Raw genomic sequence first — 26,876 nt, 5'->3', positions numbered from 1 at the left:
ATGGGATTTCTAGTAGCTATAAAAGCTGATCCTCTCTTCAAACTTCTTGGCTCTTCTGTACACTATCATCACAACTAGATTAAGTTATTTGCACATTTGTAAAAGTAAATTGATATTGTTTTTGCTTAAGTTGTTTTCTGCACTTGGAGTATCCTTTAGCATATCTTACCCCTGAGGACTTGTTGAAATGTTATTTTTTTCAAAAACTAGTATCAATGTCACCTATTCCATTATCCTCTGAGTTTCCATTTAGTTTTATAATTATTTGTGTGTAAGTTATCTACTCAGGCAGCAAGGTGGAACAGTCGATAAAGTACTGGAACTGGAGGTAGGAAGATTCCTTTTTCCAAATGCAACCTCAGACATTTACTATTTGTTTAAGCCTGAACAATTCACTTCATCCTTTTTGCCTCAGTTTCCTTATCTATAAAATGAGCCATGACAGACAACTCCAGTATCTTTGCCAAGAAAACCCCAAAAAGTGTCATAGGGAATAAGTTATGACTGAAAAAAATTACTGAACAACAAAAAAGTATCATCTCAGTCCATCCCTTCTGTTTATGTTCATGTTCAATCCAATTCAACAAGCTACTTAGGAACCAACACTGCAATATGCATTGAGACTACAAAGACAAAAATAATGTAACTTACATAGAGGGGTAGAGGGAAAAGGCAAGTCAGTTCAAAAAAATGTGTGTGTGTGTGTGTGTGTAGTAAATAAAATTGAGGAACGGGCCTACAGGAAAACATGAATAAGAAGGGCCTTGTGTAGAAGAAACTTATTAAATGCTTATTGAATTAAAATAAATTTTCCCAGAGGCAAGAGGTTGTCACTGGAGTCTACTTAGTAGGGGTTGAAATGGTAAGATCTAGTTTTATGAATATCAATCTGACAACTAAGAAAAAAGCAGAGACAGATTAGAAGGTTATTGTGGTTGTTTAGGTGAAAGGAAATGCTGGCCTGAACTAGGTTTGTGTAAAAAGAATCAACAAGATTTGGTGACAGATTGGATATGAGAGATAAGAAAGAGGGAAAAGTCAAAGGGGGAAGTCAAAAGGGAAAAGTCAGAAGTCACTTTATAGTTAATAAAGTTGTAAAACTAGGTGAAATAAGAAATTATAAAGAGAGGTTTAGAAGGAAAGTTAGAGAATTTGATTTTGTGCATTTCATTTGAGATACCTATGGGATATCTGGGCAGTTATTCAGCAGTAAGCTGTTAATGGAGAACAGGAGCTCAAGACAGAATTAAAGACCATAGGTTAGCTTCAAAGTCACTTGCATGGAGAGGATCATTGAATTAAAAGGAGCATATATCAATCAATGAGCACTTATTAACTATCCATTACCTTCCAGGCACTGGATTTCAAACACAAATGAAACAATCATCTTCACATGTACATTTTAAAGTAATTACATTCTATGAGGAAGAAAAACAAATATACATATAGGCATATATATATATATAGAAGGTCCAGGATGAGTTCTGTGGTGCAGATAGCATATGGATGATAAAGTAATAAAGGAGGCTAAGAAGCAATCAAGCAGAAGAACCAGAAGAGCAATGTTTGAAAGACCAAGGGAAAATAACAACCAGGAGCACTGTGAAATGTTGCAAGAAGATTGAGGAGTAAGAAAAACAATTAAGAGATTGCTAGTAAACTGAGTAGTTTGGTTGGATACCAGATAAGAGGCTTAGAGTAGAAGGTGAAGAAATGGAGGCAATAAAAATGGTTATTACTGGCATAGCATCATATACCCAGTTACCCAGATGGAAAATCTGCCTTTAAAAATCTGTCCCTTCAAGTCCCAACTGAGGTATCACATTTTTCATGAAGCCTTTCATGATCCCATCAGATGGAAACGACATCTACTCAAAATTTTTCAAACCATTTTGCTTAGACACGTCTCCTTTTTAGCCATACTCTGCCTTATGTTAAGTGTATATATGTATAATCCCCCTCCCTTGAATGTAGCTTCATTTTATCATTTATTACACATAGTACAACAGCATTTAAATATTTACTGAATTGGACTAGACTCTATATAGGCAGGTGTCAGTTCGTTCCAGTACAAATAAATAATAAAATAATAAAGATATATTCAATTCAATAAGTCTAAAAAGACTCAGGAAGGAGACTATGTCCAGGAGGACAGCAGGATCAGCAGTGTTCAATTAATATTAAATATTGATTTTTGAAGTGAAATGAACCTTACTATAATCTAATTCCCTACAGAAAGGCATTCATTTCCAAAAGAATTGAATCTTATAGTATAGAAGCCCTTATTAAGTGCCTATTTGTACATGGCAATGCACTAAGTATTGGGTATACAAAGAAATGTAAAAGTATGAGTGCCTGTCCTCAATGGTTCATATTCTAATGAGAGAAACTATGTACATCGAGATAGATAGATGTATATACATATATATATATAATATGCATATAATATATATGGTACATATATACACACATACACATAAATATGTGTATACACACATACACACACACACACACACACACACACACACATAGGAAAGCACTAGCAGCTAGAGGAAAAGGTCTCCTGCAGAAGATTTAAGCTGCATTTTGAAAGAAGTCTGAGAAGCTGGAAAGTCTTAAAGACAGAAACCAGGCAATCAGGACAGTCAGAGTAGACACCAAGATGGAAGGTGTAGTGTCTTATGGAAGAAGAAGCATGCAGGCAAGCTAAATCACAGTATGTGGAATGAATGTAAGGGGACTGGAAAGGTAGGAAGGGACCAGGTTTAAATAGTAAAGAGAAGAGTTTGTATTTGAGCCTGTGTAACAGGGGGCCAGTGGAGCTTATTGATCAAGGTAGGTGACATTATCAAAGCTGCACTTAACAAGACTACCATGGCTACTGAGTGAAAGCTAACTAGAAGTAGGGGAGAGATTTAAGGCAGAAGGCTAAAGCAATAATCCAGATATGATAGGATGAGGGCCTGCCGCAGGTTTGTATAACTGAAGAAAAGGGAACATATGAGATGTTGTGAAGGTAGAAACATCAAAATTTGGCAACAGATTGACTATATGGAGTGAAAATGAAGAATCAATAGAGGACACAGAGATTAAGAGCCTGGGTGACTTGAAGGGTGGCAAGGCCCTCAACAATAAGAAATTCTGGAATGTTATATGAGATGCCTAGAGGACATATAATTTAAGACATCTATAATGTTCATTGGTGACCATGACTATTAATCAAGTGAGAAATTAGGGCTGCATAAATAGAATTGGAAATCATCTGCATCGAGATGATGGTCGAACCCACTGCAGCTTTTGAGATCTTCAAGCAAGATAGTATAAAGGGAAATGAAAAGAAGGCACAAAGCCTATAGGTACACTATGGTCAGTGGTCAGGATACAATAGACAAGACTAAGAAGCAGTAAAGCAGGTAAGATGAGAATCAAAAGAGTAATGCCATGAAAATTTGGGAAGGAGTATTCTGAAGGAAATGGTGATCAAACAAGGTCAAAGGTTGCAGAGAGGTAAAGGAGGATAATATTTAAAAAACATATATTTAACAATTAAGAAATCATTAGTAATTTTGGTTAGGGCAGTTTCAGTTGCATGATAACGTTGGAAGTGAGACTGCAGGGGATTTAGAAGGCTGAGAAATGAAAAAATGAAGGTACCAATTATAGACATCTTTCTCAATATAGCATGATACAGGATATGCAGAACAATACATATAGAAAAGCTATTAGGGCAACAGTTAGCAGAAATGGTCAGATCAAATGAAGGTCTTTTATGGCTGGTGGAAATATAGACATGCTTATAGGAAGCAGAAAAAGAACCCATAGATATTGAGACTGAAAATTGGAGGGATGATAGTAGAGGCGTATTGATAAAGAAATCATGATGGAAGGAATTGTCTTGGTAAGGAGAAAAGCTATCTCTTTATCAGAGAATACAGTAAAGGGAGATAGTGAAAGGACATATCTGAGTGACATGAGATGAGGAAAGGGAAGGGCAAAGTTCTGGATGAACGGTCTAATTATTTTGTTTAGATGTGAAGCCACCTGAGAGGATGGGAGAAGAGGTATCAAGAGAGACTGGAGGAAAGATGAAAAGACTTTGAATAATTTATAGAGGGTCAGAATAGTAATACAATAACAAGGCATAAAAGAACTATCTTGTTGCATTGAAGGCTGAGTTAAAAATTATATAACATGCATTTGTAGCGGCCAGGTTCTGTCTAGTTCAGTTCAGCGACACTGTGAAAAGATGCAAAGGTGGCAGATGCAGGTAATCATTATTACTATGGTTTACAAGTTTGTGAACAATTCTCTTTGCACAGCTCCGTGCTCCTGCCCTCAAACCTAGAAGGCATGAGTCAAAGACGCTTAGTTTCCTTCCAAAGTTTAACTCAAGCCACTTTCCTCTAGAAAGCCTTTTCCTGATCTTCTCCCCCCTTTTATACATTTCACATTTACTTGTTTGTATGCCTGGGAACCTCTCCTGAGGTCCCCTTCCTGCTAAGAAGGAAGTTTATTGAGGGCCGGAGTTGTTTTTTGGCTTCTGTAGTCCTAACAATTCCTCCGTATATCTAACACAGGGGTCAGGATCACATTGGACAATAATAATTGCTTGTTAAACCCAGATGCCCATCCATTGGGAAATGGCCCCATGGGTGCAGAGAAGCCAGAACTGCCCTAAATCACCCCAAAGCGGAGGCTGTAGAATTACCAAGAAGAAGTAAGGCTGAAAAGGAATGGGCCGGCAACCCCCCACCCTCCACCCCTTCCTTTGTCAAATAGGGTGCCCCACGTGTGTGGGGGTCACGATCAGCCAGGCCTTTCTTCCTATTTTTTTACTAATCTTTAAAAATATATGACAGTGGAAACAATGTAGAGAGTGTCAGCCAGCCTTCCGGGGGAAGAGGGGATTGTAGTATTCGGAGCCTTGTTGTATATAACTGGAAAACAAACCGTTAAAATGTTTAAAGATCAAAAAAAACCGGGGATAAAACTGCCTGGGGAGGGGGAGGGGCGCTGCCGGGGGCCGCCCTCCCCTCCCCCCCCCAGCCCGCAGCGGGCGGCGGCCTGGGGCCGGGCTCACCGGAGCAGCTCCACGCAGTACAGGCCGCTGCCGGGGGCGTCCAGCCCGCTGGACGCGGTCGCGCTTCGCCCCCAGACCACAGCCGCCCGAAGCCCCCTCCCGCGGGCGCTCAGGGCCCGCGGCGCGCGGCCACGAAGGCAGCCACCGGGGCCGAGGCGGAGCGGGGCCCGGCGCAGGGCCAGAGCGGGGGCCGCCATGACGCCGGGGCACCTCTGACCCTTCACCTTTCGCACCGCCTCGGCGCGCCTGCGCGGCCCCGCCCCTCGCGGCCCCTGGCCCCACCCCTTCCCTTTGCTTCCGTCTTTCCCTCTCGCTCCCACATCCGCTGATCCCTCCCCCGCCTCGCCCCTTCCGCCTTCCGCTCCCCCGCTTCCACCTTCCTCCCCCCCGCCTGCTTCCGGCCTTTCTTGAGCTTCCCCTTCCCTGCGCCCGCCCCTCAGCACGTGACGCCCCGAGTCCTTTCCGTTCCCTCAAGTCAGTGGTTGCCCACTGTGTGCCAGGTGCCAGCCAGGAGCTAAAGAAAGGCCTAAAGGAAACCAAGCAAGAATCAACCGGTACACAGTGCCAAATACCTACTCTGCTCTAGGTGGTGCAGCGGCCCTGGAGTCAGGAGGACCTGAGTTCAAATCCAGCCTCTATGTGGACCCCACTGCCTTGCAAAAACTAAAAATAAATAAATACAAGAAGCAAAAGACAGTCCCTGAAACTATAAACAATCTCGAATATGCAGCCAATGCCCTCTGATAATAAAAAATAAGAATTAAAAAAGAAAGTGAAGAAGTAAAAAGCCTTGTGATAAGAGTAAAAGAGAAAAGTTTCAAAACTAGGGTCTTAACAACTAGTTCCATTACTTCCCGGCAAATAGAAGGCAAAGAAATGGAAGCAGTGTCAGATTCTATGTTCTTGGGTTAAAAGATCACTAAAGATAGCAACTCCGTCTTTGAAATTAAAAGACACTTGCTCCTTGAAAGGAAAGCTATGGTAAATCTGGACAGTCTACTAAAAAGCAGAGTCACTACCTTGTCAGCCAAATCCAAATAGCCAAAGTCATGGTTTTTCCAGTAGTATTTTATGGCTATAAGAGTTGGACTCATGGAAAAAACCCAGATTGGGAAAGACTTAAAGCAAAAGGAAAAGGAGATAGCACAGGATGAAATGAATAGATACTATCATGGAAACAACAAGCATGAACTTGCACAAACTTTGAGAAATAGTGAAGGACTAGAGGGCCTGGCATGCTGTGATCTATGGGGTCCTAAAGGAGTCAGGAGTGAAGGAATGAACAAGGAACTCTTATGGAGCTTACAATCTAATGACATAGACACCATGCAAACAAATTTATTACAAAGCAAGATAGATGCAGGATAAATAGGAAATAATCCAAAGAGGTAAAGTTCTAGGATTAAGAAGGTATATGAGAGAGAATTAATATGCCCTCAGTTTAGGGTCTAATGAGGAAGACAACATGCTAACAACTATATACAAACAAGATATATATATATATTATATATATATCACCAATTTATCATATATATATATATATGATAAATTGGAGGTGATCTCAGAGGAAAGGCACTAAGGTTAAAGAAAACTGGGAAGAGCAGAAAACTTTAGTTGAGATTTGAAGGAAGCCAGAGAAACTCTTTCACTTTCCCTTTTCTCCTACCTATTTTTTTTAATTTTCCTTTCGCTTCCCTATGTTGTTCCTTCAAAGCCTTGACTGCATATCTGTGTGCCCTAGGCAAGACTAAAGAGTCACAGCCCCTGTAAATTGTTTTCACCACAGACTCTAAATTTTAAATGTAATCTTTATAATTTGACTCATACAAAATAAATTCTAGTGTCAAAGAAGCAGAATTTCCTGGCATCAAACCATGTACATTTGTAAAAGGCAATATTAGTGATACCCGTGGGATTTCTTCCCTAATGCTTATGGGTCCAATAACCCAAGTACTGTTGATCAAAGCTGACCAAAAGAAAATGGGTCAGTCTTATTATTATTATTATCCAGCCTTTGGGAAACTTCTTAAAAGATTGCAATATTCCCATTAGCCACCAGAGGATGCTCAGCTACGCTGCTCCCCACCACTACCTTGGTGGCTCCAAGCCATAGCACCAGTCAGTAATGCTAAGAATTGTGCAAAGTATAAGAGATACAGAGAAAAGTGAAACAGTCCTTGCCCTCAGGGAGTTTTCATTCTAATGAATGAAATGGCATATTACTCAAAATATTAAATATGAAATCTACAGTTTAGATTTCAGGGAAGCCTGAAGGGATTTGCATGAACTGATGCTGAGTGAGATGAGCAGAACCAGAAAAACACTGTACACCCTAACAGCAACATGGGGGTGATGATCAACCTTGAAGGACTCGCTCATTCCATCAGTGCAACAATCAGGAACAATTTGGGGCTGTCTGCAATGGAGAATACCATCTGTATCCAGATAAGGAGCCGTGGAGTTTGAACAAAGACCAAGGACTATTAACTTTAATTTGGGGGGGGGGGGGGGGAACAGATAGCTTATTGTCTGATCTTGTTATCTCTTATACTTTATGTTTCTTCTTTAAGGATATGATTTCTCTCTCATCACACTCAATTTGAATCAATGTACAACATGGAAACAAAGTAAAGACTGACAGATTGCTTTCCATGGGGGTGGGGGTGGGGGAGGGAAGTAAGATGGGGGAAAATTGTAAAACTCAAATAATATCTTCAATTAAAAAAAAAGAAATCTACCGTTTGTATATAAGCCCCAACTCTTCAGTTCTAAACTCTTCCCTCTATTCACAACTTGCTCCACATCCACAGGACTCAGATGTTCAAGGTAATTTATTGAATGTAGTGAAAATGAAAGCAAATGGATTACACCCTCCTATGAAGAGCCATCTGTATGCAGTGTTCATCTAAATGCTTACATCATCCCCAACTTGCCCAGGAACTGTCTCACCCTTCAAAATCTTCTACCATGGTAACCCCTTTTCCCATAGATTAGTTCCTTTTGGAACCAGACCAGTCATGCTTCATTCCTGTCTCAGGTGGGATTCTGATTTTAATGGCTTTGTTACTATGCTCCCTTCCTAGTATCCTTTTATCCTTTATCCTATTCCTCCCCAGCCGACTTTAATGTATTGTCTTTCCCCATTAGAGGGTATACTCCTTAAGAGCAAGAACTGAATTTCTTTTTTATTTCTATTTTTATCACTAGTGTTTATCTTAGTGACTAGCCTGTAATAAATACTTAACATGCTTATTACCAACTGAAAGCAAGGGAAAGGAATATCCAAACCACTATTCATGGAAAGGAATAACAGAAAAGATTAGGAATGTCTCTGATCCCATCTTATGGTCCCATAAGGAGGGAAGCAGTGGAGAAGTTAAAAAAAAAAATCAGTCTTTCCCCATAGATCACCAGCCCAACCAGATTTGCAATTGCTGGCAATCTGGACACTCAGAAAGCTTCATAGTCTCAGCAGCTCCCTCCAATTTTTCAAGATCAGAATGTCTTCCTCTGATCAATTCCAGCAAGCCATTCAGTGGCTTTGATCACAGCAGCAGTAGCCACCCCTCTAGACAATCAGGAAGTCCTACTCTCAAGAATAGTGAAGGAGAAAAAAAGCAGCAAACCCTGTACAAATGGGGTTATTTTCTGTCCCCAGACACTTTTGAGGCAACCTAGCTTCCCTGTCTTTTTTCTATTGTGAAGATAATTTTGATACCCCTCAGTATTTAGTCAGTTCATTGTGATTTTAACAGGTTAGAGTGTTCGGGTAAATTTGATTTAGTTAACACTATTAGAATAAGAGCAATGTAGGTTAGAATTAATTCACCATGAATTGATGATTATACTAATATTTGGGTTAGATAATAGATTTATACTTTATTAACTGGATCTGTATTACTAGAGATAGGGATTTGTTGTATTATGCCCCCCCCCCAAACTCCTTTAAGAACAATGCTGAAAAAAATCAACCACAGCTTCCTTATGCCTCTGTGTTCTTTCACACCTAAAGTTCATAACAGCTTGTGGAAAGTCCCTGCCAATCATCCTTCTACAGGATATTGGTCACTCATGTTTGTCCTGTGGAAAGCCCCTGCTAAGACAGACTATTAAGGTCCAAGAATGCCATTAACAAAGTCATAATGATTGATGGACATCTCCCTTGACCAAATATAAGAATTGCTTCCTTTGGCCAAATATGAGATTTATTTTTTACACTTCTCTTCCTTAGCCAATCATGTAAATCTGCCACTTCTTGAACTGATCAATAATAAATTCATTCTATTTTAGTGATCTCACAATGTCTATAAAAAGAGTTGAAGTTCAAGAAGAGGGATCCTTGACCAAGAGAAAGGTCAAAGATCTAATTGCTTAAGGACCACTGGTCTTCCTAATAGATGAATATCTGCTCAGACTTCTACCTCAGTGAATTTTTTTTTAATTTTTAATTTGTTATTTAAGTCCACAGGGTTAAGTGACTTGCCCAAGGTCACACAGCTAGGCAGTTTTTAAAAGTCTCAGGTCAGATTTGAACTCAAGTACGCCTGACTCCTGGGCCGGTGCTCTATCCACTGCACCACCCAGCTGCCCCCTCAGTAAGCTTTTGATACAGATTGAATTTTGAGAGCTCACATGGTCTTAGAAAGTCTCAGTTTCTGGTATCTCACTAACCCCCATGCAAATAAAATAGTGGAACAAAAATATGACTGTGGTTGTTCAGTCATTTTCAGTCATCTCTGACTTTTCATGACCCCATTTGGATTTTTCTTGCCAAGGTTATTAGAATGGATTGATATTTCTTTCTCCAGTTTATTTTGTAGATGAGGAACTGAGACTAATAGAGTGAAGAGATTTGTCTGGGCTCACACGGCTAGTAAGTATCTGAAGTCGGCTTTGAACTCAGAAAGAGGAGTCTTTTAGATTCCAGTCCTAGCACTCTATCTACTGAGCCTGCAATACAATACCTAACTGCATTGAAATAACTTGTTTCCAAATCAAAAATGATCTGACCTTTTCATTCAAAGTCCTTGTAAGGAATCTGATAAACTAATTTATTCTACCATGTTACTGGCCCAATTATACCTTTTCATTCAGATATGAAGTTCATTCATGTCAGAATTTTAGAATTGGCAGAGCCATTTAATCCATCCTACACCCAGAAAGAAATCTCTTGCTTTTTTCAGATTGCCTTTTATTGGGGGGAGAGGGGAGGGAGGGGGTATTGTAAAATTCAAAACCTTGCGAAACAAAAGATGGTAGAAACTACTATTTTATATAATTGGAATACAAATAAAATATATAATTTTTAAAAAAGAAATCTCTTGCTATATCATACTTGATTAATAGTTACAATACCCAACCACAGCACAAAAAAATTCAATAAAGACCTCCTTGAGTACCTTATTTAGCTGCCAAATTGATATCCCTAAAGCACAGATTTGACTATATCACCCCTCTGTGAAAAACAAGCAAAAAACTGCTATGGCTCCCTATTGTCTCTAGGAAAAACAAAAGAGTTCTCTGGTATTTAAAACCCTTTGTGATCTGATTCCAGTCTTCCTAATTACTCATTATTATCTTCAAACTCTCCATGTTTCACTCCAAAATTAGGCCTCTAAAAATGCATTCTTTCATTTACATTTGACCTCAATAGATACAAATGTTCTCTCCCAGAAATTCATTTGTGTCTAATGTTAAATTTACATATCTATCTACATATATATGTATGTAAGTATGTATAAGCATATATATATGGATATATGTGTTATTTCCTCTAATAGAAGGTAAACTCCCTGAAGTTTATTAGTTCTTTGCACAAAGAGCTTAATAAATGCTTGTTAATTCATTGACTCATTGATGGTTGTTCTTAAGTATGGATGGAGTATTTAGTAGAATTATATAGTAATCCCTTAATAGCTATTGCTTTTCTTTACTATATATTGGCTGTTAGGATGCTTACTTATTGCAACTCTAACTAATTGCAACTCTTTTCTACCTTACCTGCATTTTTTTTCTGCCTCCATCACTTTTTATTCTAAGAGATTAGTCCTAGGTCCAACCTAGAGGAAGGGAATTCTATTGTGTTTTTTAAAATGTTTTATCAGTAGCAGAATCAAAATATTGCAGTTACCTAATCCCTTTTAATGAGAATTATTTGAAACCTTTCCATATTCAAATTAGACTGTTCATAAAAAAATTTTTTTTCCTAAAAGATCACAAAGATGTTCCTGGAAATGAACTAGCCCAGAGGGTTATGGTTCAAGTTGTTCCTCCCTTGATGAAACTTCCTGGATGCCTCTGGTCATATTGTCATGGCTCTCTGGTCACCTAAGGACTTTTAAGGCTCACCTACATGGAATTGGAGCCCTTGAGACCTGGAAGATGTCCCAAGACCACAGGATTCTCTCCACCCTTTCCTTCTAACCAGTTGCATTTTTATATGAGGGAGGCACTGTCTATCCAAGCTAAGTCCTATTGTACATTTATTGAATAATTTTTTTTATCTAATGACTATTTAAACCTTCGTCTGTTAACTGATGAATGACCTAAAAAGACCTCATTTCATTCCAACATCAAACCTAAACAAAGAAAATATAGGCCTGACTCTGGCTCTCTTCCTCATCTATCACCTTAATTATGTCCCTTCATTCTTTTGGTGCTCCATCCAAGGTTGTCCTTCTATGTAGATAGAGAAAATCATTGAATCACCAAAATATAAAATCTCAGATTAGGAAGAAATCTCAGAAATCTACTTATGCAACCATAACTCCCAATATGAATCTTCCTGCCCAGTCATGCCATTCTGCTCAATTTTATCTGAAACCACCAAGCTCTTCTGAACCTCCAGACCTTTAACAGTGTTCTGCCTACCTAAAATGATCTCATTTCCTCACTATTCTAGACCCTTAGCTCTCCTTTTGCAATCTTATCTCATTCTATTTCCCATCACATTCTATAAACTCTGTTATAAATGGACTATTTACTCTCTACTCATTGAGGGTATCTAGGTGATTCAATAGATTAAACTCTGTACTTAAAGTCAGAAAGACAAGGTCAAATGTGGCCTCAGATACTTATTAGCTATGTGATCCTGGGCAAGTCACTTAGTGTCTGCTTGACTTAAACCACTGGAGAAAGAAATAGCAAACCACTTCAGTATCTTTGCCAAGAAAGTCCCATGAGTCAGACATGACTGAAAAACTACACATCACATCTATCCCATCCTCTGATCTGCTCTTTGTATCATTTATTGAGAACTTAATCCTATGTTGTTTTGAATTATCTTGTTTCCCCCAATAAAATTGTATGTTCTTTTGGGAATAGTATCATTTCTCATACTTTTTAAAAATTGTCCACAGAACCTGAAATATTAATAGCTGGTATTTACATAGTTATATGTAATTCTTTCTTGATATGACATTCCATCTTAGCTCCCAGGCATTTTCTCTATTTCCTCATGCCTGAAATGTTCTCCCTCAATTATACCCAATGATTTCTCTGTTTCCTTTAAGTCTCAACTAAAATCCCTTCTTTTATAGGAAGACTTTCCCAAATCTTTCCCTATGTTCATTATTTCTTATCTTATATTTAGCTTACTTTGAATATAATTTTTTTGCATAGTTGTCTTTTCCATAAGATTGCCAAGTTCCTTTGAGTTCCAAGATCGCCTTTTGTCTCTTTTTGCATCTTCAGCTTAGCACAATGCCTGCCATAATTATGTATGGGCATAATAGATGTTTATTGATTAATTAATGTAAGGAAAATTTTCCTAGTCACTAAACTGAAAGAGGATGATGCCTCAAGAGATCACAGATTTCCCCTCAGTGAAAGTCTTCAAGCAAAAGCTTGAAGGCCATTCAGTTTGTTCTAGAGTGGCTTTATGTTAAAGTGTTGAGCAACTATAAGAATGAATGAATGAAGCATTTTCGAAGTACTTAGTATGTGTAAAGACTTGTGCCAAGCTTTAGAGATATGAATAGAAAAGTTGAGTTGGTCCTAAGTTTAGAAATTCACATTCTGGAGTTGTCCCTTGTTATCAAAGAAGACTATTCTTTTTTTTTTAAAGATTTTGCAAGGCAATGGGGTTAAGTGGCTTGCCCAAGGCCACACAGCTAGGTAATTATTAAGTATCTGAGACCGGATTTGAATCCAGGTTCTCCTGACTCCAGGGCTGGTGCTCTATCCACTACACCACCTAGCTGCCCCTCAAAGAGGACCATTCTACTGGGGTAGGAAACATATGGAAGGTTTCAACTGCAAGTCAGAAAAATTCCATGATCTTTAGGGTGTAGCAAAGCAGATAGATTATAATGCCTCTTCTTTGATATAATTTCCATTGAAAAAATAGTATTGGTTTCTGATACAGAATTATTTGACATGACAAAGATTTTGGTGGCAAGAACTTTCTTTTCTGGGTCTTCTTCAGTAGCTATAGATGTGGAACATTGACAAGTTAGACCTCCTCAAGGGGTACTCCCCACAATGAGGACTAAGGACACCAGTCTGAAAGCACAGCCATTCCTAAGATTTCCAGGCTAATGATCCTGGGCTATCTCCATAAGGATCTGAGGGTGGATAGTGATCAAGGGAGTGGTGGTGACCTGACTTGACTGGCTTTTGAAGTCCTAATCAAATCTGCAGTTGTTCAATTCTATGATCTAATTTGACTTTCAGAACAACTGAGGAATTTTTAAAAAGAAAAAAAAAAGAAACCCTCTCCATGTCTTTTGACAAATCACCACCATAATCTACATACTTTCAATTTGTTCTACTATAAAAATTATTGCTTATTTAATTGATAAAATAATAGAAGAGACAACAATGAAACTGCTTTAACATGCCTCTCAGACTCCCTGGCAGTCCCAGACCCATCTCATTTTCTAAGTGACTATCAATGAATAATTATAACCTTCCCACTGAGTATATTGCCATTATACCATATCATTCTAAACAAAAGAACTTAGGACTTAGAGATTTTCAAAATCATTTGATCCAAGTGCCAAATTTAGCAGATGAGGAAACTGAGGCCCAAAGAGTAATTTACCAAAAGAAATACATAGAAAAGAATCAGAATTTTAGTCCATTTCTGATTCCAAATCCATTGTTCTTACATTCTCTCAAGCTATCTTAGATTAAGTATAGTAGCCACAAAAAAACCTGAGACCTACTTGTGCTAATGTTTAAAAGTCTAACATCTATCTATAACAAAAGAATTATGTCCTTATTAATGTCTTCATCATGATACATTATCTAATTTACTAATTGAGGTACATGGCTCATTAAAATAGTGGTTTTTCAGTTTTAACAGACTAGTCATTTGTGCTTATATTTACTTTTCATAGGGCCCTTAAAAATGCTATATTGAAGTATTAGATGCCAATAATAAACTAAAACACTAACTTAAGAATAGATGTGCCAATACCAGAACAATAAACTGGTGGCTCATAGACACTAACTTTCATATTTAAAAATAAGAGTATATTTAACTTATATATTATTAATTTTCATTAGTAATTGATTAAAGAGTATCAGATGGGGTGGAGAAGGCAGCATTTCTTGGGAACTCCTTCCCCGAAAACTCCAAAAGTCATCAAATTACAACTCTAACCAAAATTTAGAGGGGCAGAACCCACAGAACGACTGAGTGATACATTTTCCCAGACCAAGATAACTTAGAAACTCCCTGGGAAAGGTGTGTTTCACCAGGACTGGGGGGGGGGGGGGTGGATAAAAGCCCCGGCCACAGCCCAGCCCACCCCAGCCCAGCCCAGGGATCACTGGGAACGGCTTGAAAGGGCAGTGAGAGAACTCTGCTATACCAGAATGAGTGTAGAGTGAGGAGCAGTGGCTGCAGTACCTGCAGCAAGAATGGAGAAAACCAGCCTGAACCTCCAGGGCACAGCCCACACATGGTAAGAGGGTCAGGGGAAACTGCAGAAATCTCTCTGCTCTCCATGGGGCAGGACTCTGCTGTTTGCCCACACTCAGATCCAGGTTGCAGTTTGGCCTTCCATACTAAGATAGCAGGGACCCTCCTCAGAGGGCCAAGGCAGAGGGCCTATGGTCATCTACATAACAAAGCATAGGCAAGAGAGCATAAGACCTTGAAGGAATAAAGGTCCCAATGGGTTGTTCCCCCCGCCAAAAAAAACCCAAAGCCTTGGAAATGTGGTAAGTTAGTTTTAGACTGAGGAAATGAGCAAACAACAGAAAAAGAAGACTCTGACCATAGAAAATTACTTTGGTCCCATGGAGGATCAAAATACATATTCAGAAGATATCAAAGTCAAAGGTTCTGTACCCAAAACCTTCAAGAAAAATAGAAAATGGGCTCAGGCTATAGATGAGTTCAAAAAAAGGATATGAGAAGCAATTAAGGAGCCCAGAGCCAGAAACAGAAGCAGGTGGAGCCTGTAAGCAGGAGCACACAGGGCATGAGCCCACTGAGCTGAGGGAGGGGAGTGAAGAGAAACTGCAGAGCTCAGTCCTCTGCCTCTGGAACAGGACTCTGGGGCTCTGACCACATTCAGATCCTGATTGCAGTCTAGGCCCCCCCATAGAACAGCAGGGCACCCCCACCTCAGCCCCATGGCAGAGGGAGGTGCTTATGGTCATTCACAGACCAGGAGGGAAGACAGAGCCTCACACACTGAGACCCTTGTGGGAGTGTCCCAAAAGCTCAGGAAGCACCCCCAAACCAGGTCCAGGCTGGGAAAATGAGCAAGCAGAGAAACAAAAGGAAGACTATTGAGAAATATTTTGCAAATGAGCCCAAAAAGGATCAAAATACTGTCTAAAGATGAGGAAGCACAAGCTCCTGTATCTAAAGACTCCAAGAAAAACAGAAATTGGGCTCAGGCTATGATAGAGCTCAAAAAAGACTTTGAAAATCAAATGAGGGAGTTGGAAGAAAAACTGGGAAAAGAAAGGAGAGAGATCCAGGAAAAAAATGAAAATGAAGTCAGCAGCTTAGTCAAGGAAATCCAAAAAAATGCTGAAGAAAATAGCATGCTGAAAACCAGCTTAGGTCAAATGGATAAAACAGTTCAAAAAGTTATTGAAGAGAAGAATGCTTTAAAAAGCAAAATTGGCCAGATGGAAAAAGAGATAAGAAAACTCTCTGAGGAGAACAAATCCTTCAGACAAAGAATAGAATTCAGGGAGATTGATGAATTTACCAGAAATCAGGAATCAATACTTCAAAACAAAAAAAAATGAAAAATTAGAAGAAAATGTGAAATATCTCATTGAAAAAACAACTGATATGGAAAACAGACTTAGGAAAGATAATTTAAAAATTATTGGAATACCTGAAAGTCATGATCAGGAAAAGAGCCTTGACATCATTTTCAATGAATTACTACAGGAAAATTGCCCTGATATTCTAGAAGCAGAGGGCAAAATAGAAATGGAGAGAATCCACCGATCCTCCCGAGAAAGAGATCCCAAAAAACCAACCCCTAAGAATATTATAGCCAAGTTCCAGAACTCCCAAGTCAACGAGAAAATATTACAAGCAGCCAGAAGGCCACAGTTCAAATATCGTGGAGCTGCAGTCAGGATCACACAGGACTTAGCACCAACTACATTGGAAGCTCGTAGGGCTTGGAATACAATATACCAGAAGGCAAAAGAGCTTAGAATGCAGCCAAGAATGAACTACCCAGCAAGGCTGAATGTCCTCTTCCAAGGAAAAAAGATGGACTTTCAATGAACCAGGGGAATTTCAAATGTTCTTTTTGGAATGGACAGAGCTGAACAGAAGGTTTGATCTTCAGATACAGGACTCAGATGAAGCATGGAGATTGGAGGAGAGGGGGGAAATATGAGGGACTTAATGAGGATGAACTGCATGTATAGAAAAATGATACTGATAATAGTCATATGAACCATCTCAGTTAATAGAGCAGGTAGAGGGAGCTTTTATAGTTGAAGCACAGGAGAAAGCTGAATTCGAAGATAAAATATGGTGTAAAAATGGAGTCAATAGAAAAAAAGGGAAATGGAATGGGAGAAAGAAAAAGGAGAGGGGGAATAGTCCAAGATAGTTCACATAAGATTTTTTTTTATTACAATGAGCTATTGCAATGATATGGAAGGGGGGAGGCAAGGGGGAATGAAGGAAACTTTGCTCTCATCAGAGATGGCTAGGAGAGGAAACAACATATATACTCAATGGGGTACAGACATCTGGAGTAAGAAGGAGGGGGGAGCAGGGGGAAGGGGTGGGGATGTGAATAAAGGAAGAGAGGATGGACCATGGGGGGAGAGTGGCCAGATATAACACATTTTCTTTCTTACTTCTTGCAAGGGGCTGGGAATGGAAGGCCTGCCCAGGACCACAGGGCCAGGTGGATTCTGGGCCTAAGGGGTGGTATGGGGGCTCAGGGCTTCTTGGCCCCAGGACCAGGGATCTGTCTGCTGAGCCAGTCAATGACCCTACAGCAGAGTCAGAGTGAAAGGAGAGAGAAAATATAGTACATGGTAGTGGAGAAATAAGAAAGGAGGGAGTTGTGATCAGCAATGGTAGTGTTGGAAAAATATGGAAGTAACTTTTATGATGGACTTATCATAAAGAATGAGATCCACCCATGACAGAGTTGTTGGTGTTGGAACAAAGACTGAAGCACATTTTTTGTTATTATTATTATTTAGGGGAGGGTGCAGGGCAAGTGGAGTTGGATGGCCTGCCTGGGGCCACATAGCAGGGTGATCTTTGGGTGTCTGGGGCCGGATTTGGACCCAGGTGCTCCTGGCTCAAGAGCCAATGCTCTGTCTGCCACCCAGCCACCCCTACTATTATTACTATTTTATTTTATTTTGGGTCTTTTTTTTCCTTCTTTTTGGTTTTTTCAGGGCAGTGGGGAATCAGGTGGCTTGCATGTCACATGGCTGGGTAATTGTTGGGTTTATGAGGCTGGATATGGGCTCGGGTGCTCATGGCTCCAGGGCTGGTGCTTCGTCCATTGCTCCACCTGGCCATACCTACAACTATTACTATTTTTTTTTTAATTTTAATTTTTTTCTCTCCCCTTTACTTTTGTCGCCCAAGCAAGTCTATCTATATTCATGGGGGAGGAGGGGTATTTGGTTTACTTGTAAACAAGAATATTTATTAATGTAAAAAAAAATTTGTACAAAATGAGAATAAAAATAAATTTAAAAAATTAAATTAAATTAAAAAATCTTAAAAAAAAGCAATTAAGGGAGGTGGAAGAAAAATTTGGGAGGAGAAATGAGAGCAATGCAGATAAATCATGAAAACCAAATCAGCAGTTTGGTGAAAGAAATACAAAAAGAAAATAATATGTTAAAAACTAGTTTAGGCCAGATGGAAGAAAAGCAAAACAAAAACGGCAAATGAGGAGAAGAATGCCTTCAAAAGCAGAATTGGCCAGCTGGAAAAGGAAATAAAAAAACTCTCTGAAGAAAAAAACTCCTTCAAATGCAGAATGGAACTAAAGGAAGTCAACGACTTTGCAAGAAATTAGGAAGAAATAAAAATCTTCCAAAAAAGCCAAAAATTAGAAGAAAATGTGAAATATCTCATTGGAAAAACAACCAACCTCAAAAACAGATCCAAAAGAAATAATTTTAAAAATTATTGGGCTATCTGAAAGTCATGACCAGGAAAAAGAGCCTAGACTTCATTTTTCAAGAAATAATACAGCGGGGTGGCTAGATGGTGTAGTGGATAAAGCACCGGCCTTGGAGTCAGGAGTACCTGGGTTCAAATCCAGTCTCAGACACTTAATAATTACCTAGCTGTGTGGCCTTGGGCAAGCCACTTAACCCCATTTGCCTTGCAAAAACCTAAAAAAAGGAATAATACAGCAAAATTGCCCTAAGATCCTAGAAGCAGAAGGTAAAATAGAAATTGAGGGAATTTACCAATCACCTCCTGAAAGAGATCCCAAAAGAAAAACTTCCAGGATTACACAGGATCTAGCAGCATCTACATTAAGGGCTTGTAGGAATTGGAATATGATATTCTGGAAAGCAAAAGATCTTGGTTTACAACTGAGAATCAACTACCTGGAAAAACTGAACATCCTCTTTCAGGGGAAAAGATGAATTTTCAATGAAACAGAGGACTTTCAGACTTTCCTGTTGAAATAACCAGAGTTGAACAGAAAGTCTGATCTTCAAGTACAGGACACTGGTGAACCATATAGAGGGTGGACAAGAAGGACTAACTATGAGTAACTTAATGATATTGAACTGTTTGCATTCCTGCATGGGAAGATGATATTGATAACTCATATGAACTGTCTCAGTTTTAAGAGCTGTTAGAAGGAGTATATATAGACAAGGCACAGGAAGGAGTGGAATATAATGGTATATAATAAAGTAAAAAGATGGAGTCAGTGGATGATAAAGAGAAGTACTGGGAGGAAGAGAAAGGCAAGGAAGAAGCAGCTAAGAAATTTCACATAAGAATCAAGAAAAAACTTTTTCAATGGAGTGGAATGGGGAAGGCAAGGGGGAATGAGTGAGCCATCATTGTCATCAGAAATGGCTCAGAGAGGAAATAACACACACAATAGGGTGAGGAAATCTATCTTACCTGAGAGAAAAATGAGAAGGCATGGCATAAGGGGGAATGGGGGGAGGGAAGGGGGAGAATAGGTGATAGAAGAGAGGGATGATTGAGGGAGAGGGTACTCAGGTTCAACACACTTTTGGATAGGGCCAAGATGAAAGGAGAGAGAGAGAATAGAATAAATGAGAGTGAGGAGAAATAGAGTAGAGGTACAGCTAGCTAGTAATAGCAACTGTGGGAAAAATATTGAAGCAACTTCTCTGATGGACTTATGATAAAGAAAGCAACTCACTCCAGAGACAAACCCATTGGAATCTGAACAGAGACTGAAGTACATTTTTTTTCTCTCACTATTTTTGAGGTTTCTCATCTTCTGGGGGGAGGGGTTTTATGTTTACTCTTATAACAAAATTTTTATAATAATATAAAATAAAAGGGGTGGCTAGGTGGTGCAGTGAACAGAACACCGGCCCTGGAGTCAGGAATAACTGAGTTCAAATCTGACCTCAGACACTTAATAATTACTTAGCTGTGTGGCCTTGGGCAAGCCACTTAACCCCATTGCCTTGTAATAATAATAATAATAATAATAATAATAATAATAATAATAATATAAAATAAATAGACCAAAATCATATTTTTAAAGAGTATCAACATTTGAGAAATAATGTTACTTAATCTCCTTTCTAATATAAACAATATTTTTAAAGTAATAGTTGATTAGATCTGATTTCTAATTCCCTTCCCTGTATTCTTATTAGTAATGCACACAAAGTGACTGTGCTTTGTAGTAATACAAATTCTTAATGTGCTGGAACCTTGCTGTAGCTTCCTTGGATTCTATGCCCTAATACTGTAGTGAAGCAACACTTGAAGGAAATCCAGGATTATCTAGAAATCAATAACTCTAAGGAAGACCTGGTTTTTATTGCTTTTAGTAGTCTTGTGGGTTGTGTTATAAAACAAATCTTCAGAGTGTTCTTTTTTCCAACCACTTAATTAAGATATTTTATGAAGTACTTTCTAAATTGTAAAGAATTATATAGTCATAAAGCACTGGGAAGAGGCAGGTTGATGTGATGGATTGAGAGCTGACCTTGGATCCAAGAAGTTCAAATTCTCTTTTTTTGATTATAGTGGCTGGGACCCCCTAGGCAAGTCACTTAATTTAGTGATCTAGGTCAGTGACTTTCAACTCAAATAGAAACTGGTCACTAAGCCATACAGGAGGATCCCTCCAGGTTACATATTGACTTAGAAAACCCTAAATTAACAGTATCTATGTTTTATTGCAAAGCAGCTAGACAATGCCTGTAGTCAGGAAGACTGAATTCATTAGCTGTGTGACTTTAAATAAGTCACTTAATCCTATTTGCCTCAGTTTCTTTATCTGTAAAATGAACTGGAGGAGGAAATAGCAAGCCATTCCAGTATCTTAACCAAGAAAATCCCAAATACTATCACAAAGACAAAACAAAACAAGAAAAATGTTTTATTATATTTTTATTTTGTTAAATATTTTTCAACTATGTTTTAATCTTTTTGGGGTATTAGACACCTCTGGACAAGATGAACTCTAAGATACCTCCTAGCTTTGGATCTTTGACATGCTAAAAGGCAAGTAGATACATGGTAATTGCAATGATCAATTATAGTTTCTGAAGAACAGGTGAAGAAATACATTCCCTTGTTCTCAGTAGAAGGTAGGGGCACTGGAACCTTGGATGTAGAGTGTTGCTAAGTATGCTGCAACTGATTTTTCAAGGGACTATCAAATTAGAAACATTAGGGTGGCAATAACCATTTTTTCATGTACCTGCAAGCAGGCAGGGCTGGTTGAGAGTTCAAGTTTAGACCCTAGATAAGTGGCCTGGGGTTAGTAGCTTGGACCCATCTGGCTAAACAAGAAGGCCCCTACCTAAAGTAGAAAAGAGGCATTGGGGTGGCTAGGTGGCGTAGTGGATAGAGCACCAGCCCTGGAGTCAAGAGTACCTGGGTTCAAATCCGTTCTCAGACACTTAATAATTACCTAGCTGTGTGGCCTTGGGCAAGCCACTTAACCCCATTGCCTTGCAAAAACTTTAAAAAAAAAAAGCATTGGGGGGAGCAGTATACAGACAGGTCCCCGGGTTGGCACTACTGCCTGGGTAAGAACTGGTGTCAAAGATTGCATTGAACAGCCTTAATTGCAACAGAACTCTTCCTTTTCCCCACCCCTTCAGCAGGCTCTGACAACCATGTGTAAATGTGTTCCTTTATTCTGCTATAAATTGTGTTTTATAGAACTGGTTTTATTTCTCATAAACTTTATAGTTGACTCTGGTTAACTGTGAATTTCCTTGTGCTTTCCCTCTGTTAATTATCTTCAAATTATATTGTGTATATCTTATATCTTTATGCAAAGCTGTTTACATAGTCTGTCCTCCATTAGACTGTGGGCTTCTGGAGAGCCAGGACTGTTTTTTGCCTCCCTTTGTATCCCATAGCACTTAGCACAACTACTGAATAAATACTTGTTGACTTGGTTTACCCATTGGTTTGTGGTATGAGAGTGCAGGCTCCAACTCTGGAAGTGACACAAGAGAGTGACTTTTCCTAGCATAGGACTGAGATCTCTCTCCATTTAGGGGCATAATCACAATCTGTTTATGTACTTCAAAACTAAAATCTCAATTTATTAATTAATATGAACTTGGACCTTCCTTCAGACTGCCCCATCAGATTACAGGTCTAACCTTTCCTTTTAGGGTATAATTCAGATATTTGGTTCACCAAGAGTGGCAGGGCCCCAGAAACTCCTCAGCAATATTTTTCTAAATATTTAGGAATATTAGGAAACCAAAACACCATACCATATAACTAAACACAGAGTTCGCTGAATTTGGCTTTTAGTTATTAATATAATATCTAAGTATAGTATTTAGAGCATCACTCCTGGAGGCAGGAGGACCTGAGTTCAAATCTGGCTTCAGATACATACCAGTTGTGGGCAAGTCACTTAACACCAATTGCCTCAAAAAATATAACTTTTCAGACATGCATAGTAAGACAATAATCTATATCCACTATGATTTGGTTCCCTTTCTTGACTTGATCAACTTCATGATAAGGAAAAGGAACTTAGCTTTTAAAGTGAGTTTGAGAAAAGATAAACTAACCATCAGTCCTTTGGAAGAACTTAAGTCCCATATTGGTTCTACTGTTTTTGCTTTTGTCTTCAATCACAAAACTGCAAATTTGAGTTAGATAGGATATCTATGTCTATCTAGTCCAACACATTCCCATAACGATCTCTTCTACAACATACGGAATAAGTGGTCATTCAATTTTTGTTTGAAGACATCCACTAAGAAGGACATTATCTCCTGGGCCAGCTCTTGCCAGTTTTAGAGTGATCTAATTGTTAGGAAGTGTTATGTCAAGTTTAAATTGGCCTCTTTGTAGTTTCTAACTTCTTTCTTTACAACTTGATTTCATGTCTGACTTCTAGAGCACTTCCTTGAGCATTCATTAAACCAGCAAAGGTTTTAAAGGATTCTTATAAAACCTTTCTTAACTACATTCTGCTATTCTGCCATTTTGGAACAGGAGAACTGAGGTCAATGAAAGTGAACAGAGGAAAACAATTCAGAAAAAAGAATAAGAAATAAAAATTTTATTGAAACAATTGTTGAGTACAGGATTACAATGATTTATATAACCACAGAAATTAGAAATAAATTTGATAAATTAATTTTATTTAGTTTCTTTTGTGGTTTTTCTTACTACTTCTTATATCTAGACATGAATCATTGGAAAATTCCAGTGGTGACAAGTAGAACAATTGTAAAAACACTATTGTTGAATAAAATATCTGTTCATTAGTGACTAGACATGATTTTTGTTTCAACCACTCCAAGCATCAGTTTTTTTCCCCTCTGTAATAATAAATCATATTTTTACAATATCTTAAGGTTTTATAAAGAGTCTCAGAGAGGTAAAGTAATTTTCCCAGAGTCACACAGCTATAAAGTACCAAGGCCAGTATTCAAACTCTTGACTCTCACTTTGGTCATTTTTTGACTGTAACATACTGCATTCAGTTTGTAAATTTAGACCATCCATTCTCTCTAAGTCTACTCCCAATGAGTATGCGGCTGCTCAATTCCTCCCCAGCCCCACTTATCTTGCCACTGTCTGAGCAGCATACTCCCATTGGCCTCAGTACCTCCCCCTTAGAATTTTGAGGGTCAAAGAAGTATTCCTGCTCTTATGTTCCATTTGCTTTTTTATTCATCTTATCCTGAGTCAGCTGGGACAAGTTAGACCAGTGATCTGATACTGCCTCTTGAAGATCTCCATAGGGAGGAGGTTCCCAGAACAGGGAGAACCCAAAGGCAGAGCACAAACCCTCAGTGTCATAAACTGAAGTAACCCTAAGGCCTGTCTTTTTAAGTCAGCAGAAGCTATTTTTTTCAGAGAAAATAATTAAAATTTTTATCTTCTGTTCCACTATATGAAGTAGTTCTTTGAAACTCTTCCAGTCCAGTGTTGAGATAAGCAAATCATCTAGGAACAATATTTTAATATTTTCTGGAAAAAAAAAACTTAGTGACAAACACATTTTATTTGTCTATGTAAATAACTTTTAGTTAACAAGAGGTTAATGTCCATTAGAACACAGTCCTATCAAACCAGGTTCTCCGAATAAAGGTCACTAAGTTTTATATATAAAGAAATAACGTAGCAGAAATTGTTCCAGTAACACATATTATACTCCCAGATCTTGCCAAGTTTCTTATCTTACGCTGCGTAAAGTGTGACACAAGAACAATCTGTTTTGTTGGTTTTTACAAGGCAGGGTGGCTAAGTGACTTGCCAAGTTCACACAGCTAAGGTAATTATTAAGAGGTTGAAGCCGTATTTGAACTCAGGTCCTCCTGACTTCAGGACCAGTGTTCTATCCACTGTGCCACCCAGCTGCCCTACAAGAACAATCTGGCAAAAGAACCTATCAGACAAAAGAACACCACTAGAAAAATAACTCAACTGAACATTCCATATTTAGTCCTATATTACCTCAAAATTTTTCTCTGCTTAATTCAATTTAGTAAGTATTAACTAAATTCGTGTTATTTGCAGGGCACTGGTTTAGGTGCTAGAGATACAAAGTCAAAAATAAAACAATCCCTGCCCTCAAAAAGCTTACATTCTATTAGAACTATTGGTTGAATATATTTCTTGTGCTTCATTTTGTTGCACTTTGCAAATATTACATTTTTCCAAATTGAAGGTTTGTGGTTACCCTGCATCAAGCAAGTTTTATCAGTGACATTTTTCTAACATCATGTGCTCTCATCATGTCCCTGTGTCACATTTTGGTAATTCTTATATTCTTTCACAATTTTTCATTATAATTATATCTGTTATGTTAATATGTGATCAGTGATCTTTGTTGCTACTGTTGCAATTGTTTGGGGGCACATATAAGAAGACAAAATGAATGTGTGTGTGTGTGTGTGTGTGTGTGTGTGTGTTCTCTCTGCTCCATCAACCAGTTATTCCGATTTTCTTCCTCTTCACAGTCCTCCCTATTCCCTGGGATGCAACAATATTGAAATTAGGTCAATTAATAATCTAACAATGGCCTTTAATTGCTCAAGTAAAAGAAAGTACCAAAAAGATTCATGTGACTTCGCTTTATTATGTTAGTTGCCTTATTGCGGTGGTACCAAACTCACAATATCTTCAAAGTAGGTCAGTATGACTTCCTTCCTCTCTAGACCAGAAGCTCCTCAAGGGCAAGGACTCTCTTGCCCATAACATCTACTACAATGCTAAGTGAGGAGGAATTGAGTGAATATCAGATTATACCTCAGAAATCATTAAATGAAATGGAATATGACCTCCAATTCACATCCTCACACATGCATAAGAATTCAGTAGGTGCTTAATATTAAATTAAGAGAATGTTTGATAAGACCCCTTTAGACAGATTATGACATTGGAACTTATCCAATGGATGAGGGGAATAGGCACTTAGATGAAGATGGCATTATTGACTTTTCACGAACCTTGAAGCCGCATCTTTTTTTGTGGGAAGGACAGCATAGTCATATGACAGGAATCAAACTGACCATGTGGAAAATATTTCTACATAGAAGTCTCTATGAATTGCTTTGATGTTTTCAAATGATTGAGTTCTCTGAACCTGTTTGTGGAGTTCTTGGAAGACTGGAAGCTGCAATGAACCCCATGAGCTGGTCTGCTCAGCAAAATTATGAATTATGCTTTGATTTTAAACTAGCTACTTAGGACCACATACACAGTAAATAGGCAACAAATATTCTTTCTTTTGGTGATCTCTGACTTGACAAAAAAGGTGATGGACACTCACGAACAATGAAGTTCCATGAACCTTACTCAGACCCTTCTTTTTTCAATATTCTAAAACCAGGCAGAATAACTCTGGGGGATTTATTCCTTTATTTATTTATTTATTTATTTTTAGCTCAGCAGGCACTTATGTAACCTTCTTGAAATGTTTCCATGAATGGGTAATGAAAAAGTCAGGCCAATATTTGTACCTAATAAAAGTCATCAAAAAGAACAGGGGACAAAGTCAAGAACATTTTGTAAATACAAAAGGAACATTGCAGTATATTTGCTTCTTTACCACTTGGATGGGCCGAAATGCCCTCCACTGGTGCAGGTCATAAGCACTCTGTGCCTTCAAATCCAGGTCTATTCTTGTCCAAGTCTCAATGAAAGTGAGCAGGGAAAAACAATTCCAAGTCTTTCTATAAATCTTCCATAGAAGATGCACCTGGGGAAGCTAGGTGGCGCAGTGGATAAAGCACCGGCCCTGGAGTCAGGAGTACCTGGGTTCAAATATGATCTCAAACACTTAATAATTACCTAGCTGTGTGGCCTTGGGCAAGCCACTTAACTCCATTTGCCTTGCAAAAACCTAAAAAAAAAAAAAAAAAAAAAAAAAGATGCACCCAACATTTTGAAAGCCTTCCTTGGGTTGTAAGCATAAAGGTTAGCCCAGTACCTAGACTGCTTCTCTGACCTTATTCTTGTGACATGACCAGCCCATATACTTTTTCATGCATCCTTGTCCTTAAAATATTGTTTATGCCACAACTTATAAATGATTCACTGTTGGTAATATGTTGACTATTAATAGCCTCACTTACCTTTCTATTATCTTTTCAAGCACCTGCAATTTGAAATCTTCTGAGATTATGGTATCCCATGCTTCATAGAAAT

At 38.6% G+C, this 26,876-nt stretch overlaps 1 protein-coding gene across 7 annotated transcripts in view; it reads right to left on the bottom strand.

Annotated features, from left to right (window-relative positions):
- The window catches only part of NDUFAF6 (NADH:ubiquinone oxidoreductase complex assembly factor 6), a 117,307-nt gene that overhangs the window by 61,047 nt on the left and 29,384 nt on the right, over positions 1–26,876 (bottom strand). For 3 of the 7 annotated variants that reach the window (XR_012471366.1, XR_012471367.1, XM_074200289.1), the window contains exon 1: positions 5,081–5,311. The exons of the other annotated variants lie outside the window; for them this stretch is intronic. Coding sequence is in view for 1 of the 3 variants with exons in the window: in XM_074200289.1 (XP_074056390.1) it covers positions 5,081–5,277 (197 nt within the window). In the remaining 2 variants the exon portion in view is untranslated. Of the gene's footprint in view, positions 1–5,080; positions 5,312–26,876 lie in introns of those variants that run through there. 7 annotated transcript variants of the gene reach the window in all.

The sequence above is a fragment of the Macrotis lagotis genome, chromosome X (genome assembly GCF_037893015.1).
Source record: "Macrotis lagotis isolate mMagLag1 chromosome X, bilby.v1.9.chrom.fasta, whole genome shotgun sequence".
In the NCBI taxonomy this organism is placed as follows: Eukaryota; Metazoa; Chordata; class Mammalia; order Peramelemorphia; family Peramelidae; genus Macrotis; species Macrotis lagotis.
This window is presented reverse-complemented; position numbering and strand designations above follow the sequence as displayed.